General features: G+C 39.9%; 1 protein-coding gene across 1 annotated transcript in view; it reads right to left on the reverse strand.

Moving 5' to 3' along the window:
• The window catches only part of LOC122808177 (oxidized low-density lipoprotein receptor 1-like), a 261451-nt gene that overhangs the window by 179748 nt on the left and 58754 nt on the right, over positions 1 to 22949 (reverse strand). Inside the window, exon 3 of the mRNA XM_044079147.1 lies at positions 15026 to 15532. Within this exon, the coding sequence (XP_043935082.1) occupies positions 15026 to 15532 (507 nt within the window). The remainder of the gene's footprint in view (positions 1 to 15025; positions 15533 to 22949) is intronic.

Consider the following 22949-nt stretch of genomic DNA (forward strand, 5'->3'; position numbering starts at 1 on the left):
CTCCTTCCCAGGTAGTGTGGGAGGTTTATTCAAGGATGTTCCTGGTGCTAAATTAAGAAAATGTTTGGAGACCAGTTCTGGATCTTTCTTTTCTAAACCCATTTGTGACAGTGCCCAAATTCAAAATGTTGTCACTTCACAACCTGCTACCTTTTCTTCAGCTTTCAAGTTTCCTGGTAACATTAGACTAAAAAGCTGCTTGTCATCACATCCCTATTCATCCAGTCTTCACACGTTTCTTAAGGTTTTGTGTGTCTGGATCACATTATCAGTTCTCTGCCTTACACTTTGGACTATCCTCTGCACCAAGTGTCCACAAAGTGTCTTCCTCCAGTAATAGCTAATTGCAGGCTACATTGCATCCACATTTTTCCATATTTAGATGACTTGCTTATCTTTCCAGCATCTTTTTCAAGGTATCAGGAATCTCTCTCTTGGGTGAGAGATCTCTTGCACAAATTGTGAATCCAAGAGAACATTCAAAAATCTTTCTTGACTCTCTCTCACAGGGTTGTGTTTCTGGAATGTCAACTAGACACATCAGATCAAAGAGCTTTTCTTCCACAGGAAAAATATTAGATCTTTATCTAGATCTGTTTCTAAGGTTTTCCACTCAGACTTCAGTCACTGCGGGAGAATGCCTCAAGATTTTGGGTCTCAAGGCATCTGTGATTCTCATGATACCCCTTGCAAGACTCCACATGAGAATGATACAGTGGTATCTGGAATATCTTTGATCCCAGCATCAGCACCCTTTATCTTTTCAGATCCCAGTGCTAGGGTTTGTCAGAAGGAAAATATCCTTAAATCCATGTCTTCCCTTCTCCCTTCGTGTTCTAGAGCAGTCACCACACATGCTTTGGACTTTGCTTGGGGAGCAGTTTTTGAGGGATAAAGGTGTATGGAGTGTGGGGCACCAAGGACAGATGCAAGCACATAAATATCAAAGAGATGCTTGCCCTGATCAAGGCACTCAACACTCTCTGAATCATCTTTGGTCCCTGGGACCTGTTGAAGTGGTTACAGACAATTCCACAGTCATGTAGTTCATCAACAAACAAGAGGGAAGCAGGTCATACCTCCTTTGCAGACTAGCCATGTTAGCTTGGGATATAGCTTTACAGCACAGTCTCACTTTACAGGCATCCTACATTTTGTCAGAGTAAAACTGTATGGCAGACAAGCTGAGCAGGAGCAGGGCAGACCCTCACAAATGGAAACTAGATCAGGGGGGTCTTCCAAGATTTTATTCATCTGTAGGGAATTCCTGAAGTAGACCTATTTGCCTCTTCTCTGCACAGTCAACTAGCAAAATTATGTTCCAGGTCTCCACACAAGAAGGCCTGGAAGACAGATGACTTTTCTTTTCTTTGGAAAGGAATGTTTCTGTATACCTTACCACTAATATCCAGGGTACTTCTGAAGATTCAGAATGAATTCCCCAAGATCATTGTGGTGACTCCCTTCTGACCCATGCAACCTTTTTCTTTTGGAAATGGCCAGTGGCAACTACTACAAGCTTCCTCACAGACTGGATATGCTCGCAGAAGACCAAGGGTGTTTGATACACTCCAACATCAATCATCTTCAATTGACTGCCTGGATGATAGGGTCTTAATTCCTTTTAGGCATCTGTTTTCCAAGCATGCGAAGCATATAATAATGGTGGCAAGAAAGCTTGCTACTAGAAAAGTTAAATAAGCTACTAATAAGCAAGTCAATGTGAAGACACACTCCCAACCATAATAAACCTTGCTGTCTCTTCTCTCCTTCACTTTACAGGTAGAGTTTGAATTATTACTCACCCCCTCTGAGGCCTTCACTGATAGATTTCCACTGATTGCCTCTCTGGTTTCACTGGTTTCTTTGCATTCCGCCTAGTTTACACCCCTTGTGCTACCCCTCCCCCAATACTAAGCCTATATTAGAATCCTGCTGAGCATGGAGCCATCTTTAAATTACTAGTCTTCCACCAGGACACAAGTAAATTCTGCTTGCTGGTAAGCCATTAGACCTCAGGAATTTGTTTAAAGTGTTCAGATTTTAAAGTCACACTTACTTTTTGCTGCCCATTACTCTTGTCTTGGTGGGCTCTGCCCCGCTCCATTCACCCTCACTAACGCTGGGGCTCTCCCCGCTCCTCTGCCTGCCCCCAATTTCCTCCCGTCCCACCACTACCTCTACATTTATAGCAATAGCATCCACACCCACAGCTGAACCTTACATCACCTCCACCAATCACAGCTCCTCAAGTCAGATCACATAACACCACACCCACTTGCTCAACCACAAAATACTCCCAACCACTCTCATTCCCACTAAGCATTATTACATCACCCCACACTACTTACCCATCCACATATAGCGCAACCCTATAATTCCTATTCACACCTCCACCTAGAACCAACTTAAACGTTATAACCATGACTATCACACAACTAAATCTAGTCTGTCTTCTAATAATTCTTTATAACTCCACAAGTTATCACTCTAGCAATATCACTAAACTTAGCAGCCCAACACTATATTATGCACTCTCATATACAGACACCACACATTATAATAATATCTGCCCACAAGTGTTCAAGAACTACTTAACAGACCAGTTCAGAACTAAACACATATGCTCTCATTCCTACTCCAAAAAAACACAATACTTTCTCACACTCATCACCAAACTCCAACATCTGTATCACCAAAGTTTTACAAGGTAAACAGAAAAGAAAAAAAAGAGAAAATTATGAATAAAAATCAAATTCTACTTCTATTAATTGATAAAATAAAATTACCTAACGTTTTTTTTTTTTTAGTTTTTAGTATTATAGCACATAGCATCATTTAATACCAGGCTTTAAATAAGGTAAATTAAATCTCTAATCTGCCTTCTTCCTTCTAACTTTCAAGTTTTAAAGCATCTGACCACCTCTGTCTTAGGTTGGTCAATAAATAAATATAAAAATAAAGTTTAAAAGTATGCCTGGGAAACACATTTTTTTGTTTTTTTTTTTTTTTATTTTTCCTAATAGATAGCTTAAAGATATAAGATGTTCATACAGTTTTTTTTCAGTTTTTTTTCTTCTTTACGCCGCCAAAAACTGAACTGAAAAACTGCCACTAAAATCTGAGTAGCTTTTAACACCAGGCTCACCATAAGTGGGGACATCCATTCCAACCCAGGCCCAAATCCATCCTGTCCAACACAAACTGCTCCAACACAAATGTCAGAACATAACACCCCCACTATCTTCATCCCTGGGAAAATCAACAACAGCAGCAAAACCAACCATCTTTTAATGCTGAATATTAATATTAGAAGTATCAAAAATAAAATACCGGAACTCCAGGCCACAATAACACACTACTCCCCAGACATAGTTGCTTTAACAGAAACCTGGCTAAATAAAAACATAACTAACTCAGAAGTTCTCCCTACCAGTTACAATATCATTAGACAAGACAGTCCACTTCGTAAAGGGGATGGAACTGCCTTACTGTATAAGTCCAACTTAACTGTACATCGATTACTAAACTACTACCCCTCTCCCAATAACTGGGACATACTTATCTCACAACTTCAACTTCACCCTAAAAAGGTCATCACCGCAATTGTGATCTGTATTCCACCTGGTAATACACCTGCTAGCCTTGAAGACTTCTTATCCTGGTGTTCTTCCACATACTCACAAGAAACCCTTATTCTGGGGGATTTCAACCTAGATTGGTTCACTTGTATATCAGAACCACCAATGAATCTAATAAATCTCCATGGCTACCAGCAGCTAGTCCAAATTCCAACTAGATGTGATAAAAAATCTAAAAGGGGATCCATCCTTGACTGGGTCCTAACAACCCCACATTGTACCCCCACAAAGGCAGTCTCCCAGACACCTTAAGTGACCACAACATAATATACCTTATACGTAGCAGAACAAGCATATGTAAAACCACTAAGTATAAATCCACTAGAAACACAAAAAATTTCTCTCCTGAGGTCCTCAATACTTTACTCTGTAACTGTGACTGGACCCCCCTAAAAACCTTCCCACTTGACCAGGCTGTAGCATATTTCAACAAAACATTCTACAACACATAGACACTGTCATTCCATTGCGCAAAATCAAGGTTAGAACCTCTACAAACCCCTGGCTCAGTAAAGCTGAGTAAATCCTGAAGTCCAGAGATACTGCCTGGCTTTACTATCAAAACACCAAAGAAACACAAAGCCTAACTAAGTACCAAGAACTGTGCAACCATGCAAAAAAATGCATTAGGCTGGACAAAAAAATCCTACTACACAACATTACAAACTAAATACCAACACAACCCCCCAAAATTTTGGAAAAATGTAAACCAGCTACTAAAAGCCACCCAAAAGGCTACCCCCAAACCAACCACCCCTGACACTAAAGTTCCCATCGAAACACAATTCAACTCCCACTTTGTGAACTCAGTTCTATCCTTAGTATCACAGGACATTTCCAACCTCACTATCCCCCCCAACACAAATAACACTAATACAAGCTTTACCCTCAAAACAGTTTCCACCACTTCTATCAAAAGCATGCTCTCCAAACTAAAAACCTCATCAACAGCAGCGGACCTACTCCCCAGCTATTTCTTGAAACTCACAGCAAATGCTATTGCTATCCTAATCTCCACTCTCATAAACAGATCAGTTGTTGAAAACTATGTGCTCAAACTCTGGAAAATATCCTATGTTACACCCATACATAAAGGTGGGACCTCCACTGAACTTAATACCTACAGACCCATTGCTTTACTCTCCCCCCTGCCAAAAATCCTAGAAAAATGCATCCATACCCAGGTGCTAAAATATCTCATAGACAGCAACATCCTGTCACCTACTCAGCATGGTTTCAGACCTGCCCATAGTACCACTACAGTCCTCCTCTGCTTCACAGACACAGTAAACCATCTCAAAAACAAAGGCCTGCAGGTGTCAACTCTTTTATTGGATATGTCCAAAGCATTTGACACAGTCTCACACCAAATCCTGCTAAACAAACTAAACCAGTATCACCTATCAAATTCCACTCTTACCTGGTTCCAAAGCTACTTAACTGACAGGTACCAACCTGTGAAATGGGAAAATTCTCTCTCTCCTCAGCTGCCCATAACTATAGGAGTCCCACAGGGTTCTATCTTAGGACCACTACTATTCACAAGCATCACAAATGACCTCCATACCTCCACACAGCATGCATCTGTCATTCAGTATGCAGATGATACTACTTTAATCTGTGCTGCACAAAACATTCCCACCCTCCTGCAAACAACTCAGCTAGCATTCTCTGACATTGAAAACTACCTTACCAAAGCTCAACTTATCGTCAATCCAAAGAAAACTCAGCTTATGATTATAACCAGTTCTAACAAAAACACTGATAACAGTCAATTCACTATCTACTCCACAAATGCTACTCTAATCACTCCAGTGGCACATGCTAAGCTATTGGGAATAACCATAGACTCCCACCTAAATTTTGATAGTCATCTCAACTTAACTATTAAAAAAGTACATGCCAAACTGGGATCACTCTACCATATCAAACCATTTCTTACCAACAACACAAGATTAGCCATTGCTTGCTCCCAACTTCTATCCACCCTACTCTGTGCATCTCCCATTCTGACTAATCTCAACAAAACTGAACTAAGCAAAATGGAAGCCTGCTATAACCGAATTGCTCGCTTTGCTGCAAATTGCTCATATAGAATTCATCACTGTACTGCTTTGAGACAGCTCCACTGGCTTGAACTGCCCAGCCTCCTAACCTGCAATCAGCTAAGCCTCTGTCATTCTGTCTATTACTGTCCCAAAAGTGACCTGCCCTCAAAAACCTAGTACAACATCACTCAGCCAAAAGGCCTCTTAGATCATCAAGCAAACTACTACTAGAAGTCACCAACAGCTACAGTAGCTTTGGAGACACACTATATAGTAGTTCAGTGGCTAAAAAATGGAAATTTCTCCCCACTAGCATACAGAATACAATGTCCAAAGGCTCCTTTAAAAACTTCATTAGGCAACATCTCAAGCAAAGCTGGCAGTGCCATGACTGCTCCCCAGGCTAGTGAAAGTGGAAAAGGTACACATACTAAACCTAGAGTACTTGATAATAGTTTTCACTCTTACTCACAAACACTGGCTAATGTACAATGTATGTATTCTACCTATGTTCCAAATTTCAGCTGTACACCACAAATCTATTAATTACCTATTTTTAAATTAATATTTTCTTGTTTGTTGTCTTCACTGTAACTGTTAATGTGCTGCATACCACTGTAAAAAATGTCTATTGTAATATGTTTGTATACTGATCATGTCTAAATATCTAAATGTATCTGTAATTTTTCTATGTGGAGCTTTTCTCCCTGGGCCTCTGCTGAAAAAGGGCCTTTTCGGCTCAGTCAGGCACTCCCGGTTAACAAATGTAAAATAAAATAAAAATAAAAATAAATAAAAAATAAAAATGAAGGCATACACCAGCAGCTTGCCAGTAGCAGCGGTAATGATTTATTTAACTTTTATTTTCCAGTGCACCTTCTACATGTAGTAATTTGCATGCGATTTTCCACATACAGATAGACATGTTTAACGGCGTACACATTACTACATAACATAAAAACGGTTCTACAAACAAACTCTTTGCAGGTATTTGCCGGCTGCTTCACAGGCTAAAAATAAGTAAACGGGAAAAGTGTACCTTAAAATGAAGACCACAGCTACAGTCCTTTTGTACCATTCACTTAGCTAAACAGGGAAACTATTTGGAGACCAAGACATTACAAAAAAAGACCAGTAAATACGGAATACCTTAAGACATTAGCTCATTCTGAGGTCATGCATCCCTTTTGCCCTGCTGTTTCCAAATAATGAATCATGTTTGTGAAAAATTGACGCACAAAATAGGGACAGAATGTAAACATTGTTCTTAGAACCTTTTTGGAAACTGGAGAAATCTCTACTTACGTATTATCGCAATGTCGAAATGTGGTTGCGATAATACGTAAGTACCGATACTTCATACCTTGGATGTCCAAAGACAACTCAGGTGCTATATTGACAGAACTCAGTTTTTCGGATCTTTAGATCAATTATTCATTTCTTGTGAAAGTAAGATGGACAACCTGTGTCAAACTGCTGTCTAAGGCTGTTATCTTTTATTATCCTCCCCATAACAACTGTATTCCAGGAAGGGGCAAGGCCCGCTCTACCAGGGCCTTGGCTTCATCTATGTCTTTTTGGACAGGGTTTCATTCTAGGAGTATTCTAGAAACTGCTACTTGGTCCTCTGTGCATATTTTTACAAAGCACTATAAGCTTAATTCCTTCTCTATGTCTAGATCAAGTTTTGCTTGGACAATTCTCCAGGGGCTCCAGGACACATCTCCTTCCACCACTGAAGTATAGTTAGCTATTGTAATCTACCCATATAGCTAAGGCGACTGCAGCAGTGATCAATATGAAGAACATAGTATGGCTGTGTAAGCTGAACTTACCATAACACCATAACAGAAAATGTTTGAATGATCACTGCTGCCATTGCCGGTCCCAACAGCACCCTTGGTTTTTTGGTGTGTTTTTTTATGCCAGGGTGTAGAAATTTATTTTTTGTTGTTCCTAACATTGTCTTCTCAGGGCTTAGCCTCCCTCTCTGTACAGGCAGGAAAGCTCCAAAGGGGTTTGCACCTAAACTTGTCATTTAGTCAGCTCAGCTCGAGCTGCTTGACAGTTTGGGTGCGTGGAAGGTGACCTGAAGCTTTGAGAGCTGACTGGTCATTATATCTTTGGCAGGATATAATCCATATAGCAAAGGCTACTGCAGCAGTGATCATTCGAACATCTACTGTTGTATTAAGTTGAACTTACACAACTGTATATGTCTTACTCATGAAATATACAGATGCATGATTTCATTGTATATGAATATAAACTGTATCTTACTGAATATAAACTGTATCATATTCTTATTATTTAAGATAGTTTTTTTATTTACTGTGATGAGTCTCCAAGACCTGAAATATACATACTGTGCAATAATCTAGTAAATAATTCTCATAAATGGCTCAGAATTATGCAATATTTATGTTGCGCACACATGTGGTTTAGTATCATATTTGCGAATGTCATTTAGACGAACGCAACAATTTCCGACAAATATTGTCAGAAATCAAAACACCAAGCAACCAAAATATCGAACGGAGCATTTCAGCAATGTCGAAATATGCAAGCCCCCCTGCACCCCCCACACCCCCCTACTTATATATACAAACTCCGAGATCACACTACAGTGAGGGTAAGGGTACATTTCCCGATCCCCACTATAGTGAGATCTGCACCGCAATGTTGAAGCTGACAATTGTGGCTGTTCCCTCATATCAGCTTTGACATTGTGGTGATCAAACACTCAGTTCGAGAAAATTATTTTCGCACATATTCGATCATCTAAATGACAATTGAATATGTGATTGTAAACCCACACGTGTGTGTGTGTATGTGCACGTGTGTGTGTGTGTGTGTGTGTGTGTATGTGTGTGTGTGTTTGTGTATTGTATAAAAGGAAAATAAAGCAAATTAAAGTAGCCCTTTAGGTTGAGAAAATTATATAGGACACCTTGCTAATCATATGAAGTAAATGCATTTTAATTTGTTAGTGGATTCTTCTTGTGCAGTTAGCATAAGTTAATTCAAAATTAACATCTTGGTTCACAGGCCTGACCCTAGTTTTTATTACTATAAGCCTCATCTGCTTGTCTTTCTACATGTTTATTTTACTTTATTTATGTATTTATTTTAAATCTTGACAGACAAACAAGGTCTGTTTGGGCATCAGCCTAGCAGAAAAACAATGTAGCAATGTAGTTCAGTATTTCTAAGAGCAGGTGTGCACAACTGGTTGATCTGCTTTGGTGCACTGTTGTCATTTACTAACATTAACTGACATGATCCCGAGCAGAAACAAAGGCATCTTCATATTATATATTTTTTATGCTTGTGCTCATTTTGCCCCGTAGTTTGTAAAACATCAAGCCTCCTGATAATCAGATATACCCATTGTTCTCCCAGTCCACTGAGAATACTTGACCAATTATGCGTAAGAGCTTCCTGGAAGAGGTTTGTCTTTCATATCACCACAAAGGTATTTTATGCCTTGATCAGCATACCAGCTATGACGACAACTGTATGTGGCTTAACCTGACCACTAAGTAGGGGGTGCTACTGGCATCATTAAATGGGGCCCACAATAGGTGCATGCTATGATACACTTAGGTTCATAGGTTAGTACTAGGCTAACTGCCCTTGTGAGCCATTTTAAGACTAGCAAATTATCCCTTGTGAGACTCAAACCCTGTACCTTGTGTTTGTAAGGCAAACACCTTAACCATTAGGCCACCCTCCCAACCCTTGCTTCAGAAGGTACCACCAAGAGGTGGATTAGAGAAAGGAATGCAGCAGTGTAGTTTCTCCTCCACCACCATCACAATTCAACCAGGATAAGCATGCCTCTCCCCCCTGCCAGCTCTGTCAAACACCTGAACCTCTAACTAAACTCATGTCACACAGGTCACAGTCAGGTCTTTTTTCTCTTTAGGGAACCAAAGCTGGTTGCTTGTATTTTGTAATTTTAATCTAAAATCACTTCAGACATCCCAAAGAGATGACAAGCACAGCCCAGTGTAAACATCCATGCAGAACATTCATGTCATATTAATCAATTTGTTTGCAGTTTTAACATGTTTTCTGATGAGTTTATCTCTTCCCTGATCAAGGAAATGTATTAATCTTTCTTTTATGTGTGGGTATTTACATTTTTGTTGGAGTTGCAAGACTTACTCTCTAGCAGCAGTCAAGTGATCAGTTACTTTAGCAGAGCAGTATCTTATTTAATCTGCTTTACATAATCTCAGAAATAACTTACTCAATGATAGTTTTCCTGAAGTGCTTCATTACATGTCATATCCCTCAACCAGGAAAGCTAAATCAAATCATAATGAAAACAGGCTGCTGATGGCCCAGCTAGAAAGGAAATAAGCATTCAGCAACAACTTTCCTATCCGAGAGCCAAGATCGATTATCTGCTGTTTTACTAGGAACCACCAGCATAATATGGGATCATGAATATAGCAAATCATAGGTGTTTTATCAGGCTGGCAAAAAACAAGAGTGGCGTGGAATGTTCTCTAACTGATTTGTTTAAAAAGAAATAAAACACACCAGAATCCTTCATGACTGTTGATGAGAGAAATCATAAATATTTATATTCCACGTCTCCTTTACCTAGAGTCATCTCTAGGCTGTTTAGCAGCTACTCAGGGACGATGACCTGGTGGATAACTGGGACATTACATTATCAGCAGCTTAGAAGATAATTCTACACAGAAAACCCACTGAATTCAAAAGAATGGGTTTTCATGGTTGATAGTATTTCTGAATGTACTATCAATGCATAGTCATTTGTCAACCTGACATTAGTTGAATCAACAGACAAAAATCAGTAGAAGAAAATACCAAATCTAGCAAATTTTACAGAAAGGTGTTGTTGCTGTATGGTCAGTCCCCCTGCACTCCCACACCACCACTTCTCTAAATATAACCCTCTCTGTGATTGCCCACTCTTGAGCAGTGAAGAAAACGACCATCTGCTAATACTTGAGTGAACTGCAATGTGACCAAATGTTTTCCATGAATCCATCTTCAGCTAAACTCACTTCTGTCAAACTTTGGTAGTCTGTGCACCACATACTAATTGTTGTGTTCCTTATAATATTTGCAGCATTTTTTTTTAAATCTCTTCATAGGCTTAAAAATATTTAATCCAAATTATTTGGGCTGCCCTTGTGTCTGTTTTGTTGACAGTTTCCCCTAATCATTTCTTTAGTGTGTATGTTCTTGTAGTTAATTTCAGTAAAACAAGCTTCATCAAGTCTTTCTTAAACAATATAGTAGTACAATTAGCTGAATAACAAAAGACTACATCAAGGACAGAGGCCAATGAGGAAGCTGTATTCCTGTGGAGCCATTCCTTGGGTACCACATTGAACTTTGGCCCCATCTGCTTGAGTTTTTGATAACAGATGTACATTTTAGGGAAAAGAGCAAGAAAATTTCTCTGGCAACCTGGCCAAATTTCCTATAGTCTGCAGAAATATTTCCATAGGCCTAGCATGACCAAAAAGGTCAACAAAAATTAATCATTTGATTAAATATGCCAATGTGGTTTGTTTGAGGGACAAAGCCTCCATACATCTGCAGAGGCTGTGCCCTACAACTCAGGTAATCAACTCTACATCCACTGCTTCTTTTAGTAAAAAGGAATACTCCCCAATTACAGTGGTATTGAAGTACTGTAGCACACTCCAGGATATAATCCCACACACACACATATATTAATTTATGCAATGTAACACACTAACCTAGTGCTTTTGTTTTGTAAGTGCACAAAGAAAAAACTATAGGTGGAATTCATAGACAAGCACTGCACCCTTGCACAGTGCTAATATTCATACATTCCATTGCACAAGGTGGCCTGCAGCTACTCAGATATGTTCATAGGTTCATAGGTTCATACTAGGCTATCTGCCCTAGGGCATTTATAAGCCTAGCCAGAGTGTGTTTGGCTTTCGCCACCCATTTTAAATTAATTTTGCTATGCCTTTTTTTGAGGTTAGTATACTGTGCCTCTGTCTAACAGTGACACAGAAGTGATAGCCGGGGTAAACCTACGATCTCCCATCCACTCATCAAGATTCCTCTTGAAGAGAGTCAATGTGGGACTCTGCCTAACCTGGACTGGGATTTTATTCCAGAGTGAAGGGAGCCTCTGGGTTATGAATCTGTCCCTCCAGCATGTCCTATTTATTTCAGTACTGAGGTTCAAGTCTCTCGAGCGTGTAGCGCGATGGGATTTGGATTTTCTGAGGTGCAGCATGTCCATTAATTCCGGGTTGGACATGGCTTTATACGTCAGGCACAGATCGCCTCTGAGCAGGCGGTATGCCACTGAGTAGAGCTGGAGTTTCTTTAACCGGGCAGCATATGGCATCTGTTTGAGCCCTTTGATCCTCTTGGTGAGGTACTTTTGGGGTCTTTCCAGTTGCTGCAGGTGTCTGGTAAGGTACATCCCAAAAGGGGCATTGTACTCAATTATGGGCCTGATGAGGGATGAGTAAAGAGGCACGATGACCTCCCCTGATCTAGATGTGAATCCCTTCATGATTAGGTGGGCTATATAAAATGTTCTTCTAACCACTTTGGCCACGTGGTTGTCAAATGAGAGATTGCTATCAACTTGGGTCCCCAGGTCCCTAATGACTTCTTCTGTACTTAATGGATTACCACCTATGTGGTAATTTGTGGGCACTTTGTTTTTGCCAAAGGGGATGACTATACACTTTTTGGCGTTTAGCTTGAGGCCATGGCTCTGGCACCAGTTGTCTGTTTCTATGAGGCCCTTTTGGAGGATGCTTGTGTCGGCTGGAGAGTTGATTATGGCGCCCAGTTTGCAGTCATCTGCGAACTTGGTCAGCCACAGTCCTTCCGTGTTGGCCTGTACCGCCGAAAAATATATACCGAACAAGAGAGGTCCCAGGACTGAGCCTTGTGGGACGCCACTTGTAACTGGTTTGGAGTCTGACATGGCTCCAGCAATTCTAACCATGTGGGTTCTGTCCTTGAGCCAGTTTGCAACCCATCTAGTGACATAGGGGTTTATATTTAAGCTGGTGATCTTATCTATAATGCCCGAGTGGGGTATTGTATCGAAGGCTTTTGTGAGGTCCAGGTAGGCTGTGTGGACCACCTTCCCCTCGTCAATGGCCTTGGTGACTGTTTCAAAGAAATCGACCAGGTTTAAGAGGCAGGATCTGCCCTTAACAAAGCCAAACTGGGTAGGATCCAGTGTCTGTAGGTCCCGAATATCTTTATTTATGAGGTCCATGATGATCCTTTCCATAGCTTTGCAGACCAATCTAGTCAGGCTTATGGGGCGATAGTTTCCAGGATCCATTGAGGCACCACCTTTGTGGAGAGGGACCACTGTTGCTGTACGCCACTCTTTGGGTACATATCCTGTAGTAAGGCTAAGATTGAACAGTAGTTTTATGTTTGGGTTTAGCTCTTCTTGGAGTTCATGTAGGACGCAGCCCGTGACACCGTCTGGTCCCATTGATGCTGTGTTTATTGCTTTGGAGAGGGCGGCTCTTACCTGAGCATCTGAGATGTTAAGGGGGCAGCACTCTGTTGGGATAGATATTTGCCCTTTTGGTGGGGAGAGGGGGGAGAAGTTTGCACTGAACCTGTCAGCTAGGATGTTGGCAATGTCTGTGGGCTCGGTGTATTTTTTGTCATTTTGGACTAATTCTGAGCATATCTGGTAATTCCCACCCAGGTTCCTAACATAACTAAAGAAAGCCTTGTGATTATCCTTAGTGTCCTGTGCAATTTTTCTCTCGAATCTGGCCTTAGACGATTTTATGAGTGCCCGTAGTTTTTTGCTAATACTGATCAGAGATGCCTTCCCTTTTTGGGATTTTGCTCTATCATGTAGTAGCTTCCTCCTTCTATTGTATAGTTTGTTTATGGCTGGAGTCCACCAGACAGGACGTCTGCCTTTGGAGGATTGGGTCTTGGTTTTATTTGGGATTGCATGATCCATGCATTCCTGAAGGTGTTCATAGAATGCGTTTATAAAGGATTCTGTGGTCTGGGCCGTATTTTCCACAGGCCCGGGGGCTTTGAAGGATTTCGCCTCGGTTTTGAGGCGTGTGAAATTTGCTTTAGAGAAGTTTTTCACTGTGGTTTTCTGGGCAGGGGGTGGGATCGGGATGTGAATATCCAGTGAGATTAGTTTATGGTCTGATCTTACCAGTGAGGGATACACTTCTGGTCTGGAGCATAGTGTCCCCATGTTGGTGATGATCAGGTCCAGTATGTTTTCCCCTCTTGTGGGAGTGGTAACAAGTAGCATTTGAGTTTATAAATTCTAGGAACCTTTGGGCTAGGGTGTTGGAGCTATAGTAATGCTCCCAGTCTATGTTTGGGTAGTTGAAGTCACCCAATATAATGGTGTTTGGAGAGACCTTCATATTTTCCAGTATTCTCAGGAAGGCCAAGTGGGGTTCCTGTGTTTGGGAGGGTGGTCTGTAGCAGGCTATAAACTGGAAGGCAGTTTTACCCACAGTTAGTTGCACATGGATAGTCTCTGATGCTTCGTGCTGTGCCACCAACCTGGAGGTGTGTGTATCTTTGACGAATATTGATACTCCCCCTCCTTTTGTGGTTCGGTCCAAGTTTTGGGGCCAAAAAGCATGGTATGAGGTATAACCTGGTAGTGCTGGGGTGCTCTCGGGAGCCTTGAACCAGGTTTCTGTTGCTGCACAGATATCGATGTTCTCCATGCTAAGGAGAGTTTTGAGTGCGTGCATCTTGAGGTTTAGACTTCTGGCGTTGAGTAGCAAACACTTTATTGGAAAGCAAGAAGCTGTACTGTTTATGAAATGAATTAATTTGTTCTGTCTTTGACAAAGAAGATTTATGTATTAATATTGTATGAGGATTACCCACTTATTGGAATTGTCAGTTAAATGTGCTACTTAGCACTGTGCTATGCACTATATTGGTATGAATGTCCAAAAAGACATTTTTGGACATACATACTACTTTTTAGGAATTGATACTTTACCCTGGATTGTGTTTTTTGCTTTATATTGGTATGAATCCCAACTTTTTTTCCACCTATACTCACAAAAGAGAACAGTTTTATTCCAGAAAGGGGAATCAAACTTCCACAAGAAGACTGCTTTTGCTAAATCTTCTTTGTCAAAGACAGACCAAATTAATTCATTTCTTAAACAGTACAGCTTCTTGCTTTCCAATAAAGTGTTTTCCTTTTGACATTCAGTTAGCTATTAAATTAATTGCAATATATACATGTGATCTGTAAAACTGAAAGAATCTGAAAAATGGTAAGAAAAAGGTGAGAATAAAACGAATATACTTTACCAATTTTTTCTCTTTCATTTTTGTAGTTCAAACAATTCTGCAGACTTGCTTCGGTTTGTGCGACTAGTTCCAAATATGACCTCTTTGTCTGTTGCATTTGAATATATCTCAATTTTAGCTGTGTGAAATCCTCCTCAGATTGCTTTAGCTTTGTTTCTATCACTCTTTTCCTAAGTGTTTCTTCATGTAACTTTGCAGTAATTTCCGTTAACTGATGCTCTGCAGCGTTAAGTTTCTGTTTGGTTTCCATCTCGGCATTCTTGCTATCTTTTAAATTATCATCTGTAGATATAAGCTTGTCATTTGCTTTTCTTAAAATTTCCTTAGCTTGTATTAAGTCCTGCTGTAGGCTACTGGCAGCCTCTTCTGTACTTTGCTTATGTTGTGAGAAACTGACTCTGAGGCTTTCATAAGCAACCGATGATTGGTTGAGTTTTGTTGTACAGTTGCCAAAATTGACAGCTGCAAAATTAGTTTCTTTCTTCAGCTGCTGTACAACCTGTGTATCTTAAAACAGAAAGTGTCCATTAAAATTCAGTTTTGTACAAATATATTTATTTTGCACAAATGTTTTTTTTTCTTTTTATTATATCATCAAAGTGATTTTAGGTTTGGTTTGGTTGGTGATGATATGATTGTTTTATCTCCATGGCTGAATGCTTGTGTTTTGACATTTCCACATTCTTCTATCTACAGATGACAAAGATACTTACATTTTAATTTTCCAGTTTCTCTGAATTAAAAAAATATAATAATACCATTAGTAAATATATTACAAAGTCTATTCCACACAGGATACATTTGCAAAGAATCTATGTGCATGTTAGAGTAAGTCCTCACAGCTTCAGTATTAAAAGAGCTAAGAGTTTTTTTTTTCCAAGAGGAATTTTGCAATAAATCACCATTGATAATTCCAGCATATCACTTATAGCCTGTGTATTATTTTGAAGAGTTAAAGAAAACAGAAGGTCAGTGCAGAGGGCAGAAACAGCAGATGGATGATTCCTCTCAGGCCTCATTTGTATACCGTGTTACATTTAGAAAGCCACTTAACCAGATGTTACTTCTGGGTCGCCCCTGAAAAGAGACTCTGTCTAGTGGGCCTACCAGGTTAACAAATGTGTTTATTATTATTATTATTATTGCTATTACTACTACTATAATTACAATTATTATTGTTATTTAGTAAGCCAGGTTAGTGATAAATAGGAAGAAAGCAAAAGGAGATGATAATGTCCGGCCAAGAAATGGATGGACTGGGTGAAAGAAAACCTGCACTATCTGGGCAATGACTGTTGAGGAAGGCAGAGGTAGGAAAGTGACTTTGAATCGAGGGAGGTGGTAACAGTTGACATGACATACTAACCTCATATAAAATTGTGAAAAAGGGGGTTGATGATGATGAATCCTATTTTGAAAAAGTTATAACAAATAGCACACTATGTTAGCCGAAATAACTTGGTGAGCAGAAACACATGCAAATCAGAGATACACATAACTTGACAACCCTAGTGGGAAAATAGTGTGGCACGCATCACTTGCAAGTGACTGCTTAATCACATGCATATGATTCCCAGTATGGCAAAACACACTGCATATGCAAATGACAGTGCAGTTCAGACATATATAAAGTATGTGCAGTGCAGCTTAACGCTATCATTTCACAGCAAACAAGCATATTGTTCATGTTAAGCTGCTAGAAGTAACATCTGTTTTAGCAGGTCAGCACGTGTTTGTGGCCACCTTGGGAGCCAGTGTCCATGATATTGCACAACTCTACCCTCCATATCACAGAAGAGTCTGTCAGAAGCTGATATGACATCACCCCATGACCAGGTTATAATCAACTGCTATCATGTAGACAGAGACATCTTACTGGATCTAGCAGATGTGTGCTCTTCTAACATGGGATAAAGGAAGATTTCTTGAGTACCTATCCAGTGGACAAAATAGTTGGTGTATAATTAATGCTCCTTGCTATATGGACTTTTCAGCTTCTGCCAGGGGAGACATATATATGAGTTTTGTACTGCTCTGAAATCCTGCACCCATTCCTTAAAGTGATGCTGATGCATGTTGAGGGACATAGCTGATTCCCACGGACAGCAGAAGAGAGAACCATTATTACACAGCCATTCTGCAACACAGCCCATTTCCCTGAGGCCTTGGTTCCCATTGACTGCACCCACATTGCTATAAGGGCCCACCTGCTCCATGTGGTGTCTGGTATACCAGTTGGAAAGATGTCCACTCCCCCCCTCTGCCAGGTGATGTTTATTGCACATGATACTATATATATATATATATATATATATATATATATATATATATATATATATATATATATATATATATATATATTGTATCGTGTGACATGTAGGCATTTTCCATGATTCCCACATCTAGTGTACAATACAGTCTATGCCAGCATTTTATGTGGGGTGAGAAGATCCAGTTCCATAAATATAGGTAACATGCCATTCACAGCAGTGTTTGCTACTGTTGTGTTTTAGGTGATGCTGGATATGCTAAAGAGCCATGGCTGATAACGCCCATCCACAGCCACAGCCCCCATTCTGTGATGGAGATGGCTTACAACACCATACTTCTGCAGATGCAGATCATCTTCAAATGTGTGTTCAGACTGCTGAACATACATTTCCTCTGCCTGGATACCTCTAGTGGCACACTGCAATATGCTCAGAAAACCTGCAGCAAGATATGTGTGGTTTGTGTCATGCTATTTTACATGGTGCTATGAAAACAATTACAGGAAGAGACACCCATTGCTTGCCTGATATATACTGGTGGCAGCAGTAGAAGAGTGAAGAGTTGGGAACTAGCTGCGGCAGAGCCTCATCTAAGGCAGAGGTGGTGCAGTATTTTGTGGCACTGTTGGAGGCAATGCCTGGTCTACAGCTATGGTCCATAACAAGACAAACATAGACGAGAACTGATACATGGATTTACACACCCAGGCTATGCACTGCAGTGCACTGACTCACCACAATATACATCAGACATTCCCATACCCATATCAGCAAGAGGGGTGAGCAGGTACAGTCATCATCTTCATCATTTGTATATGTGACAGGGAACAGAAACTCTAGCCAAATGGAGAGGTTATGGGTCATGCCTACAACAACCTTGCACATGGCTAGAGGATTTGGGTTGTCAGCAATCACTTCCTCCAGTGATAGGGTGACTGAATGTATTATGTGCCCCTGAAAGGTCAGGGCTGGAGATAGCTGGCCAGAAGATAGCATAGCATACTGGGCACACATGAAGGAACAATGCTGTGGCCCCTAATGTAGCATTTCAGCAGAGTGATTTCACCCACTATGGAGTTTTCAGGTATGAATGTTACTCATAGCATGGCTACAGGGGAGTGGAACGGGGTTGAACTGTGGGACCTTATGAGGGCTGCCTGGTAGTGTATGCTCAAAGCAGAGCCAGACAAACGTGAGCCATGGTCACAAGAGTAGCTATAGACAAGGGTAGAGGACTACAGTGGATGCATCATGATGACTGACTTCATTAAGAAAAGAGATAGTGGCCCAGGGTACAGATGAGATTGGAGCCAGATAAGCATCAGCCATGAACAGGGGTACAGACATTCATGGATAGTGTGGACATGTAATGAGCTTGAGAATGATGGTGTACAGCTTCTGTACTAACCTGGCGTGTGTGCACTCCTGCAATGAGCAGCCATCCCTTAGCATGCCCAGGGTGGCTGGTTCTCCAGAGCTTAATGAATGCACTAATGGATGCCAAGCAGTCTGCCACTGCCTTAAATAGAAGTGTCTGCAACAGATTCCTATATGTGTAGGTGATCTGCTTGTGGTTCAGAATGTCTCACTGTCTCTGCAACATTTGAAGGTCTTCATACAGATCACTCTGCATACACAGCAGATCAGACATGGTCTGATTAGCAGCCTATCCATATTATCCAACAATCCACAAAATAACATCCACAAAAGGCACACTAGTCAAGGAAATATTTATTTAGTGCTTTCATCCAAAAACTTCATCAGAGTAAAATGAGAACATGTCAACCAACCTATATTAAGTGCTTTTTATAAGTGCATGTGTCATATTGTGTAATGTTGCTTTGCTGAAGTTTTTTAGATTTTAATTGTTTGATTGTTCAATTAATTGTTTAATTGAGTATGTAGAACAGTATATAAGGTTGGTTGACATTATGTCATTTTATTTTGATGAAGTCTTTGGACAAAAGCACTAAATAAATATTTCCTTGACTAGAGTGCCTTCTGTGGATGTTATATTGTAGATTTTTGTTTTATACATCCTTTGGGTTTGGTGTTTTTATATTATCCAACAAGTTGGAAGGTGGCATAATTATTTAAGTGTTTACTTCACAGGCAAAAGGTGCAGGGTTTGATTGGCTAGGCTTAAAATGGCCCACAAGGACATCTAGCCTAGTACTTACCTATGAATCAGTCTCTTCACTGTTTACATCATCCTTGTGGTTGTCACAGTCCTCTGAACTGTGATAAGGTAACTTTTATGACATTGTGTCATACTTTGGCAGCTGTGGGCATGTGCACCATGCACAATGTCTCTTGTACCTGTGCCAATAACACAGTGTATGCCTAGTGTATGGTTGGCCCAGCATACCCATGTAGCTTGTCATGCTGTCTGTGTACATATGCAACAGTGTGTAGACACTTACATGTCAAGACTGTGACTAAGCCTGCCTGCTGTCTCACTCTGCCCCCTAGCTGGCTGCACCCCAGGACTATAACATGTTCTGCCTGTTACTTGTGCTAGCTATCTAAATACCACACCCCAAGACCCCAAGACTGCATCTTGTCCTGCCTTTTCCTTGTGCTCTGCTGGATGAACCCCCCCCCCCTGTTTGCAGAACTGAAATCTGACTGCCTGCTTCCTGTGCCCTGAGTGGATGAACACCCACCCACAGACAGACAGACACACACACACACACACACACACACACACACACACACACACACACACACACACACACACACACACAGAGATACACACACACACACACACACACACACACACACACACACACACACACACACACACACACACACACACACACACACTGGTCTGAAACTTGTCTTGGTTGTTCTCTGTGCACCCCGAACACCACCCCATGCAAGAATACAATGGATCCTGATTATTCCCTAGTACATGAGAGGATAAATCACCCACCAGGAGTGAAACTTGCCTTTTCCATGTACCTCCCCCACACTTGTTAGACCCCTTGTCATGGCCATTGCAGTGTTGCCGTACATACTGCACCAGTGTTTGACAGTGTCCATGATTGCCATGCCCCTTTGAGTAGTAACTGCAAGCCTGCAGTCCATTGCCAGTTATCCTGTCTTCTGTCATCTTCTCTATATGACAGTACACATTGATATACAGCTTCTCCAGACTTTCTGTTAATGTGATTTTCCAAAAACAGCAAATGTGTTTTTATCACTGTATATTAGGGCCAGCAATGCTCTGTTGTGCAAATGTTGTGATTTAATGTTATTGCCTCTAAATTGCACCAGTAATGCAATGTGTTATTACCCTTATTCCATGTTTCAGGACTTGTTCCTGCTAGTGCATGGGCTTTTTGTTCCACGTGGTATGTGTACATAAAAAGCCTGTTCACACTAATTACAGTTTGCACCCCTGGATCAATAAGCTACTGGCTGGCTGGTGTCCAGCTGCCCAGTATGGGTTACCTGAGATAACTCTGTTGAGTGAAAGATGGACATAATTTCCATAATTTTTAAATTGCTCTAATTCCCCTTACTGTACGCATTGACTTTTTCCCCTGGTGTTCGTGTGCCTGCCACGTGTTGTACAACAGATTTCTGCTTGTTACTTGTCCCTCATCCCTTTCTACTAGAACAACATAGATTTCTACTGGACTGCACTCTGTGCCAACTTAGAACATGCTAATGCAAGAAGCCAAAACCCTTCCAATAGTAGTTGCTTGCTGTACAACAGATTGCTGCTCGTTACGTTTCCCTCATCCCTTTCTACTAGCATAACTTGGATTTCTCCTGGACTGCGCCCTGTGCAGACTTAGAACACGCTAATGAAGAAGCCAAAACCCTTCCAATAGTTGCTTGTTGTACAACAGATTGCTGCTTGTTACTTGTCCCTCATCCCTTTCTACTAGCACAACTTGGATTTCTACTGGACTGCACCCTGTACTAACTTAAAACACGCTAACACAAGTAGCTAAAACCCTTCCAATTGCAGTTACTCACTGTACAACAGATTGCTGCTTGCTACTTGTCCCTCATCCCTTTCTACTAGCACAACTTGGATTTCTTTTTTTTTTTCCATAATAAATCTTTATTGTTATATTATTTTCACACACAAGTAAGAACAAAAATAACATATATTCACAAATCAAGCATTAACTAATATCACTAATAACCACACTCTATATACAATATTTACAAGAATGCTTCCATGTAATACAGTTAAATATAAAAAAGCATAAGAATAAATGCAAGTAATAGACAGTTGATTACTAAATTCTCTCCACACACATAAATAATTATTAATATTTCCAAGTTGAAAATACTATGCTAGTATAATATTAAAAATCTGTTCCCAAATTTTTGGATTATTAACATTTTTATTTTGTGGGTTTAATACTAATTTATGAGCCAATATATGTTTTGTCGCTAGAACTCTAAAGTTCTGCCATGAAGTCTTAGATAGGTCTAACCAATTTGAAGCTATATAAAGCTTCATTAATAGAAAAATATTAATATATATAATAATTTGTGATTTAGGGATCTCTCTCGGGGGAATATGCAGAATCATAAATTTCCATGATAACGTTGTATTCTGGTAACCCACCTTCTGAAGTTGGATCTTAAGGGAATTCCAAAGTTTGAAGATACGTTTACAACTCCAGAACATATGAAGAAGATCAGCTGGTTGATTCTTACAGTATGGACAAGTTGGTGAATTTTTGGGATTAAATTTATGCAGGGTAAGATGTGCATAATATGCATTGTTCCAAATCATCAACTGGGTATATATTAATTTTTGAAGAGAAGTAGATTTGATGGTCAAGTCAATTGCTTTTAACATATTACTTCTATCTGTCAGTAAGATTTTCTCTTCCCAGTAGTTTGATAACAAAATTTTATCATGAAATTGAAGTTCTTTAATTAATTGATTTGCTGTTGTGATATATTTAAGATCCTGTTGGAGAGCTTGCCACAACAAAGAGCATCTATTAATAGCCTCTTCTTCCGGTTTAAAACTTTTAAAATAGCTTATAGTGAGTTCTCTAATTTGTCTCAGAATAACCAGATAATGTTTAGGTAAGTTAAGTTCTTGTCTTATTTGGTTGGCCGAACTGTCAAGATGTTTATATATATCAATCAAAGTTAGATTAACTATCAATGGAAACTTGTTGAGATCAATTAGTTGATTATTCAATTTTAAATTAGGATTCTTATGAAAGGGTTGAAAAACCATCATATGTTGAACCAAATCTAATGAATGAAATAAATTATGTAAAGAGAGTATGTTCGTTTTGATGTGTTCAATAATCCCATAGAATTTCAACGTATCCTTACCTAAAAAAAGTATTGCTTTAGGATTGATATTTAACTTTAGAATATATTTATAATTCAGAACTACCCAAGGTGGTGTCCACTTAGTATTATTTATATCATAATTGGCAATTCTTAAAATTCTATTAGAATTTACAATTAAATAATACATTTCAAACTTAGGTAATTCCAGTCCTCCTCTATTTTTTGGGGTCATTAATTTATCATAAGATATCCTGGTTTTCTTTGGTTCCCAAATGAATTTAGCCAATTCTTTATGAATCCATTTAAAAAACGACTTTGAAAGTAATAAATTGGCTGACCTAAAAATATACAGTAATTGTGGTAATATG

This window comes from Protopterus annectens, chromosome 1.part1, assembly GCF_019279795.1.
Source record: "Protopterus annectens isolate FY-2018-M chromosome 1.part1, PAN1.0, whole genome shotgun sequence".
Classification (NCBI taxonomy): domain Eukaryota; kingdom Metazoa; phylum Chordata; order Ceratodontiformes; family Protopteridae; genus Protopterus; species Protopterus annectens.